The sequence below is a fragment of the Myiozetetes cayanensis genome, unplaced genomic scaffold (genome assembly GCF_022539395.1).
Source record: "Myiozetetes cayanensis isolate MyiCay16 unplaced genomic scaffold, myiCay2020 scf9, whole genome shotgun sequence".
Lineage (NCBI taxonomy): Eukaryota > Metazoa > Chordata > Aves > Passeriformes > Tyrannidae > Myiozetetes > Myiozetetes cayanensis.
In genome coordinates this window covers 17924327-17932537 of record NW_026088185.1, presented here as the reverse complement: position 1 = coordinate 17932537, position 8211 = coordinate 17924327, and the positions used below count along the sequence as shown (strand labels likewise).

The 8211-nt window shown below is 55.0% G+C and overlaps 1 protein-coding gene and 1 long non-coding RNA gene across 2 annotated transcripts; one reads left to right on the top strand and one right to left on the bottom strand.

Annotated features, from left to right (window-relative positions):
• The first annotated feature begins 2050 nt into the window (after nt 1–2050).
• DLX1 (distal-less homeobox 1) lies at nt 2051–5274 on the top strand. The gene is made up of 3 exons (XM_050340234.1): nt 2051–2560; nt 3073–3272; nt 3631–5274. Exons 1-3 carry the CDS (start codon nt 2248–2250, stop codon nt 3883–3885), a joined length of 768 nt encoding a protein of 255 aa, XP_050196191.1. The 5' UTR covers nt 2051–2247; the 3' UTR covers nt 3886–5274.
• Nucleotides 5275–6717: 1443 nt separating this feature from the next.
• Nucleotides 6718–8211, bottom strand: LOC126652948 (uncharacterized). Its single transcript, XR_007632080.1, has 2 exons — nt 7820–8211; nt 6718–7178 (listed from the first exon to the last, which is right to left on the bottom strand). It is a non-coding gene; the product is annotated as an uncharacterized LOC126652948 (long non-coding RNA).

Sequence of the window (8211 nt, the reverse complement as noted above, 5' to 3'; positions counted from 1 at the left end):
CGCTGTTCACCCCTAAGTCCCTCAGGTAACTCTGGGGCGACTGTAGGTTTTACCATCCGCTGCAGAGCAGTGGAGGCCAGGCGGAGGCATTGATGGCACACGTTTGTAATCCTAATTATGAACGAGACTAAAGAAATGTGTCGGCTGTGCGGGGACAGCCAGCGCCTCGCACAAACCCGTCACGCAGGAGGTCTTGCCGGGCCAACACGATGAGAACCCCGACGTGGCAATCGCGGGTCAGGGCGTCCCGCGGCCCCTCCGCGCCCGCCGAAGCCGCGCTGCCCGGGGCCGGCGATGCGCGGAGAGGCAGCGGCCCCGCTCAGGAGCGTGGGTGTGAGCAGAGCCCCACCGACCGGTCCGCGGGGTTTTGGCGGGGCCGGCGGAACTGTGGCTCGCCTCGGGACTGCCTGCGCCCGGTCGCCTGGAGGAGGTGACGGCAGACCCTGCGGGCACAGATCAGCCTCCCCTCCCTGGAGCCGTCGGGCTGAGGCCGACGAAGGTGCCGGAGCACCCCGTCCCCTCTGCGGGCAAGCGCCCAAAACCGCCTCGGGGGGGTCACTTACATGGCCGGAGGGCAGAGTCGGCTGCCAGGGGACACCGTGCGTGTGGGGACACACCGCCACTGCCCGTTCCGCGCCAAGCCTCGGGGAGTTTGTGAGAATGAACTTTGCGTATCACGAGCAAACCAAAAAGAAAAATGGAGGGAAAGAGGAAGTAAAAGAGGCATTAGGAGACGAGCAATTAAAACCGACAGAGCCACTAATGAAAAGGAGGGGGGGAGAGACAGGAGCAGAGGGGCTCGGTTGTGCCAGCTCTGCAGTCAGGAGCCGGCTACTTCACGGACCGTCGCTGCCCGGAGGAGTCTGAACACCGTGCGGGCGCTGCCGGGGGTGCCCCAGCTCCGCTGCCGGCGCTAATACCTCTAACGACATCAACGCCGCGATTTGTTTTGAATGTTCACTTTTACTGGTGTTCTCCCTTTGCCAAAATGTGCTTGATTACATAGATGTGGTGCCGTGATAACTGCGCACCCTAGACAGCCTAAGTGTAACCGGGAAAGTTCAGCCCAGGCCAGATCAAATCCCAGGCTGTTTAATGCTGGAAGGCTGCATGTTGCTATTAGTGTTAAATATATGGCTAATTATGCGTATGAAAATTAAACATCAGTGTTATGCTAATGGGGCCGCCTTCAGCTGTGGATCAGAGCACTTGAGACTAGCATTTAATCAAATGAATCAGTAACTAATACATCTGCACGTGTGAACTTTCACAAGATCATTTTCCTGTTACAGTCACACCGCAGAATTATGAAAGAAATAATTATCAACACTTTCTAATTATCTAGCAAAGTAATTTGGGATTCATCGTGGGCTTTCTGGGGAGGATCTCCCAAGTCCCACCTCATTTACCTCTCACGCGTGCGGAAGTTTTCATTTTAAGCTCAAACGCGCCGTTGGCCCATTTTAGGGCGATTTTTTTTTTTGTTGTTAGATTGGTTTTTTCCCTTTAAAACAATAACGGCAGGAGCCGGGCGGCGCGATCCGGAGGCTCGGGCGGCGCTGGGACCGGCGGGCCGAGGCCGAGAAGCCCCTGCGCGCCTGCGGAGCGCGCCCGGCCGGGCGGGGCCCGCTCGCTTTGTCCACGGGTCCCGCCGGAGCGGAGCGGGGCGGGAGCGGCGGAACCTCCGCAGCCCGGCGGCACCGGCGGAGCGCGGCCGCTGCCCCTCGGCGCCGCCTGCGCGGCGAGGAGCGGGGAAGAGCGGAGAGGTTGCGCTGCCTTCCGCCGAGATCCGGACCGGCGCCCCCGGTCGCGGGCGGCCGGGAGCGGGCGGGCGGCGATGGAGCAGGTCCCTGACGGCTCGTTGTCCCGGACCGGGCCGGCGCGGGGCTCGGTGCCGTCGGGCGGCCGCGCTCGGGGACGCGCCGCCAGCTCCGCGCTCACCGCGGTCCGGGCGAGCCCCGAGCGCCAGGGACCAATCCAAAGCGATTATGCAAGACGGCGGACCAATCAGCTCCGCCGTCTCATGAATATTCATAGGCTTGGCTGAGTCAAAGCTTTTAGGCGAGTTTGTGTAGATCTACAGCATCATGCTTAGACTTTTCAAAGAGACAAACTCCATTTTCTTATGAATGGAAAGTGAAAAACCCTGTTCCGCTTAAATTGGGTTCTTTCCTGTCCTGAGAAACACAACAGACCCCAAAAAGGCAAGCTGAAGAGAGAACACACACACAGACCAAGCGACAAGAAATGACCATGACCACCATGCCAGAGAGTCTAAATAGCCCCGTCTCAGGGAAGGCTGTCTTTATGGAGTTTGGGCCGCCCAGCCAGCAAATGTCTCCTTCTCCCATGTCCCACGGACACTATTCCATGCACTGTTTACACTCCGCGGGCCACTCTCAGCCTGACAGCTCGTACAGCACAGCTTCGTCCTTCTCCCGACCGCTGGGCTACCCCTATGTGAACTCGGTCAGCAGCCACTCGACCAACCCCTACATCAGTTCAGTGCAGTCCTACCCCAACAGCTCCAGCCTGACTCAGACCCGGTTAGAGGAGACAGGTAGGTGCACTCGGCTTTGGGGAGGGGGGAAGGGGGAGGGAAGGCAAGGAGGGAGGGAGGGTGCTTGAATTAAAAAAAAAAAAAAATCTATCGGGGGAAAAAAATTAAATTAAATTACAAAATATTAGTCAAGAGAAGCTGAGGATCACAGAGGACCAATACACAGAGTACACAATGCCTGGCTGGAAAAGAAACCAACCCAGATGTGCACGTATTAGTCTTCGTAATTATTTATTGCGTAGTGCTATAAACAATGTATGCAATTAAGGGTAATTAAACCTAAACTGCAGCCTGTAAAAATAGCAAACTTTCTCTGGGAAGAAGCCTGGGCTGCCATAATCGCCCTGAGCCTTTGTTAGCGTTACTCGAGCTTCACTTTTCTTCCTTCTCATTATTGTTATTGTTGATGTTGTTGCTGTTATTGTTACTGCTGCTGCTGCTATTACTGTTACTGCTATTATTGCTATTGCTGCTATTATTATTATTTATTCTGCATCGTTTGTTGTTCATAGGGGCCGAATCGGAGAAAAGCACTGTGGTAGAAGGAGGGGAAGTTCGCTTTAATGGGAAAGGGAAAAAAATTCGCAAACCCAGGACTATTTACTCCAGTTTGCAGCTACAGGCTTTGAACAGGAGGTTCCAGCAGACTCAGTACCTGGCTCTTCCTGAAAGAGCCGAGCTCGCAGCATCTCTGGGACTCACCCAGACCCAGGTACAGCGCCAACTAAGCCGGGTCCTCTCCCGTGTCCCCTTCCTGTCCCCACAGCCGGTGTGGGAGACCCCGCGCCTAATGCAGACGGGTCACAGCCGCGGGCAACGGGGCCCGGCGCGACGCCCGTCCCGCCGCGGAGGCGCACCCGGTGCGCGGAGGCCCCCGCGGGGCCCGCTGGAGTTGGCGGGGGGGGTCTTATTGGGTGGTTTGCCATCACAAAATAACACAGCAGCCACGGGGGGAATAAGGGAGAGAAGCTGGGGGGCCGCTGGGTGCAGGGATCCGTCGGATCCCGGAGGGTGGGGGAATGCTGAACCGTACCGAGTCATGCTGAGCCCTGCCCCGTTCCCGTTCACAGGTGAAGATTTGGTTCCAGAACAAGCGTTCCAAATTCAAGAAGCTGATGAAGCAAGGAGGAGCCACCCTGGAGAGCAGCGCCTTGACCAACGGCAGGGCTCTCTCGGGCAGCTCGCCACCCGTGCCCCCAGTGTGGAATACCACCTCTGCCTCCGGTAAGGCCTCGTCGGGGACCCCGGGCACCTACATCCCCAGCTACACGTCGTGGTATCCTTCAGCCCACCAAGAAGCTATGCAGCAGCCGCAACTCATGTGATTATAAATACGTTTTCCCCTAATGCAAGCACTATCCGTCCCAAAAAGAATTAAAATTATCACGGAAAAAAATAATTAAGTAAAATAAAAGGAAAGGGGAAAAAATCTAAAAGAGGGGGGAAGAGAGAGAGACGAAAAAAAACCCACAAAAGAAACCCAAGCAAACAAACAAACAGGAGGTCTCTTGCCCATCCAGCCATTAGGACGCTGCACGGTAGCTCGGTGCAGGAGAGCACAGATGTGATGCGGGCCGGTTCCCACCGCTGACAGCTGACGGAGCGGCCCTGAGCACCGCACAACAGCCTGGGAGCAGAGCGAGCGCCGGCCGCGGCTTTGTGGGACAATCAGAAAAAGATGTTGGGGGGGGGAAAAAACCCTCTCCTCTGTCCTGTCTGTCTGTCTGTGTCTGTTGAAATGTAGGTCATTTATTTACTACCCCGATCTGACGGTCTCTTCAATTGCAAGGGGGAAGGAAGCTGTACAATTTACCGGAGCTTCTTTCCCTAGACATTTTCTGTACCTTTCACTATCCATCTGTATATTTTTTGTTGTTGTTAAAAGGGGAAGACAGGGGTTTTATTTATTGATTTAAATTACCACTATGAGAGTGCTAGAAACAAACTCAGCTTGCTGAGTGCACTGCTCGGACGCACAGTTTAAACAAAACCACAGACGGTCCGTCGTCCCGTTCCCCCCGCCCCTCCTCGAATAAATCACCACGAGGGAAGGATGCGATTTTAACTTTGACAATAACTTTTATACTTCGCTGGTGTGGAGAGGTTTGGTCCGAATGATTTGCATTTCTCGCGTATTTAACAAAGGAAATAAATGCACATTGTTTGGTACTCTGAAGTTGAATCGCAGCAGCTGCCGAGCGCTTTGCTGAGGTGAAGCAAGGCGCGGAGGACGGAACGAGAGCCCCGAAGGCGGCGGCGACGGGGGGGACCCGCCGGGAGAGCGGGCGGGCGCACCCGCGCAGTCCCGGCGCGGCCTCCCCGCGCAAAGCCGGCCCAAAGTCGAAATGCACAAACCGACGTGCAGGAGCTACTCGCTGTACATATTTTATTCTTAATTATTATTATTATTATTGTTCTGTAAACATGTTGCACAAATTTAGCCTTTTTTAATTATTATTTCCGTTCTGTTTCGTGTGGCTGTAAAACATGATGCTTTGTGTACTGAGATCTTGACATTTTACTTGTGAAAGTCGGAAGATGTGATAAACTGAGCTCGGCAGTGTTTAGTGTTCTATATGTCAAAGTTTAGTTTTATATTGAGAATGTTAACTTATTGCTTTGTATCTGGGGGAGGAAATGGAAAAAACCCACACAAATCTTTGTACATAAGTTATAAAGTTTCTTTGAGACAGTAAAACTATGGTTTGGAAAAAGAGACACGCGTGCTCCCTGTCTCGCAGCGCGGCCGGGAGCGGGACCTGGGCCAGGCTCCGCGCTCCGCGGCAGGACGGCGGTGGCCGTAACCGGGAAGTGACACAGAGTAAGGGGGTCGACGCGCCCCGGACAGGGCAGCGTGTCCCCCTGCGCCCCACCAGACCCAGTCAGACGGCGGTGGCCGCCGCGATGGGCCGCGGGACCCTCAGCCAGGGGGTCGCTCCGGGCCAAGGGGGATCCAGGAACAGTTCCTGGGACGGGAGAGGGATGTGGACAGGCCGGGACAGCCCCAGCCCCCGTCCCGACAGCCGAACCAGCTGCCTACCCGCGCATCCCGTCGGCGGCGAGGCCGTTCCGGTGCCGCCGCACTCACCCCGCGCCGGGCTCAGCCCGGGCCACTGCTGGGGTCAGCAAAGCGCTGCAGAGCGGAGGGAACCGGGAGCGTTTGGGCTTGGCGGGCTGGCCGTGCGCGTCTCTGCGCGCAGGTTCCGCGGCGGATCGGCCGTGCAGCCCCACCGGCCATGCTCGCCCACCCCGAGAGACGCACCCACTCCCCACTTCGCGGGGCCAGGAGGCAGCCGATGCGCGGCAGCGCAGCACCCGCCCCGGCGCGCACACGGGGAGCAGTGGCCCGTGGGATGTTGGATCCGACCTGGAAAACGCTCCCTATCTTTGCATTTCCCGCGGTGCCACGACCCGAGCCCGGACCCGATCGGCCTGAAGCCCCCAGTGGAGCCGGAAGGCTCCGCTTCCCCGCAGCGCCCCAGGATCCGCGCAGTTCCCGCCGCGGCTCAGCCCGAGACCACAAATGCCTTTAACCGGACAGGAACAGGGTGGTCAAGCAGCTTAGAGCGCTTTAAAGATATATTAGCTTCTCCTAATTCAATAACGTCTTGCTAACAGTTCAAATAGAGAAATTATTAGTTTTCTCTCAGCGAGGCGGTCTTGAGTTAGAGGCTATTATAATTGTACATTTGAAAATGTTAATCTCAATACAGGCCTAATTAATTCTGCCTTGTTGCTGACAAGTAGTTCATCAAATATCTGATTCGAAGATTTTCATAATGAGGATATTAATTAAACTATGAATAATCCAAAGGTGCTTATATTGAAACAATACCTCATTACAATGATTAAGTCCTGATTTCGAATATTATACCTTTACCAATCGTCACCCGGCAAACACAACCTTATGGATGAGCCTGTAAATGGCAAAATGTAATTTTGGGATATATTTTTTCCTTGTTGGGGAAAAAAAAAAAGTGCCCCTCATTTTCAAACACTCTGAAATAGGTTACACACAGCTTAATGATGATCAAAATGACTCTTTTCTGCAAAAAAAGACCCCAAAGTGCGCGTACAGCTGCAAACCCAAGAGGGTCAGCATCATTTCACTGTATTCTCTTCTTGATTACAAGCCGAGCCCATCAAACACAACATAATTACAGTAATTTCAGGTTTATTTATTCTAATGCAGTTTCCCCATCTCTCTGGTAATTATGAGCAATTTTTTCGCCCAGGGAATCTTTTTGCATTAACAAAAGAGATAACGCACTGAAAGCCAAATTTGCTGTGCATTGAGAAAAGCGAAGAAAAAAAAATAAAATAGGTGCGAGCTGCCATCTCTGCAATTCTCCTATATTGGAGCTCTGCAAATTGCTTGCAGGTGTATGGAGCAGAGCTGTCAATAGGAAGGGGCTTCCAAATTAGCAAATGCACAATGTTGAAGTAATGAAGACAGACTTAGCAAAATTGCCAAACAACAGATACCTCTTTAATATCTTCCACCCAAAAAGAAAAAGGAAAAAAAATCCCCTTGGAGTGTCCCTGCGAACCCCCTTCAATGGCTGGGGATGTTGTACATGTGTCAATCTAATTGCAGAGCACAGAGCGGCCCCTGAAACTAGAAAAAAAATCAAATATCAGAGCCCGTTTGCATTCGGAATTTTCTCCCTTCGTTTGACAGAGGGGGATAAGAAATCCCCGTCGACGGCCGCTCCGCTCTTCCCGCCGCCGCCCACCTGCCCCGCTCCCGCCGCCACCGCCGCTCTCATGCCCGTGCAAAAGTGCCACGTCCTCCCCGCGTCGGCGCCTTCCCCTCCCGACTCCCGGCTCCCGGCTCCCGGTTGGGGACCGGGCAGTAACGCGCCCCTCCGCAAGGAACCGACAAACGCGCACCACAAAACCACCGCCGAAAGCGAGCGCTCCCCGGGGCCGGCAGCCCCGGCCCCACGGCGGCCCCGGCCGGGAGTGTCCCCCCGCCGCCCCCGCGCCGCTCTGCCCGCGCTGGCTCCGCGGCTGGCGCGGCTCGGCCCGCGGGATCCCCGGCTGGGCTCTGCGCGGCAGCCCCGCCGCCCGGCACGCCGTCCCCGCTCCCTTTCCTCGCCGTGGTGCCGCCGGCGGGAAGTTTTTCAGGGAGACTGGGCCGGCGGAGCCGCCGCCGGTTCTTCCCCCCTCTCGCGGCCCGCGCGGGGCATCCATCCACGTCGCTCCCCGTGCACTCACCTACCCCCGCGAGAAAGGAGCCTGTGTCGCCACCCTTACCTTCCGCCTCAGTCCCTGAGGCTCTGGGCACAAGTCTTTGCTTTACAACAAACCAAAGGACCGAACGCGGCTTTTTGCTACGAAAGTTAGAGGAGCGAGAGACTGTGTGAGAGAGGGAGAGGATAGGGGAGGGAGAAAGAAAGCGAAAAAAAAAAAATTGAAGCCGAGCACAATAATAATATCCTGAGAGTGCAAATGCGGATTGAGGTCCCCCAGAGATGCACATGCCTCTGAGCGCAGCAGCCTTTTTGCAGCTCTGCTCTTGCAGAATATGACTGAAATTTTCTGCTATATAGCCTCTGTCTTTATAGCTGATGAAAAAAATTGCAGATTATTAGCATAAATGTTTACTCTTCATTACGCTGATGACATTGTGCACTCGAGATCTTGGT

Coding starts and splice junctions, on each gene's coding strand:
- DLX1 (XM_050340234.1), top strand. CDS start 2,248: ATGACCATGACCACCATGCCAGAGAGTCTAAATAGCCCCGTCTCAGGG. Junction 2,561..3,072: donor GACCCGGTTAGAGGAGACAG/GTAGGTGCACTC, acceptor TGTTGTTCATAG/GGGCCGAATCGGAGAAAAGC. Junction 3,273..3,630: donor TGGGACTCACCCAGACCCAG/GTACAGCGCCAA, acceptor TCCCGTTCACAG/GTGAAGATTTGGTTCCAGAA.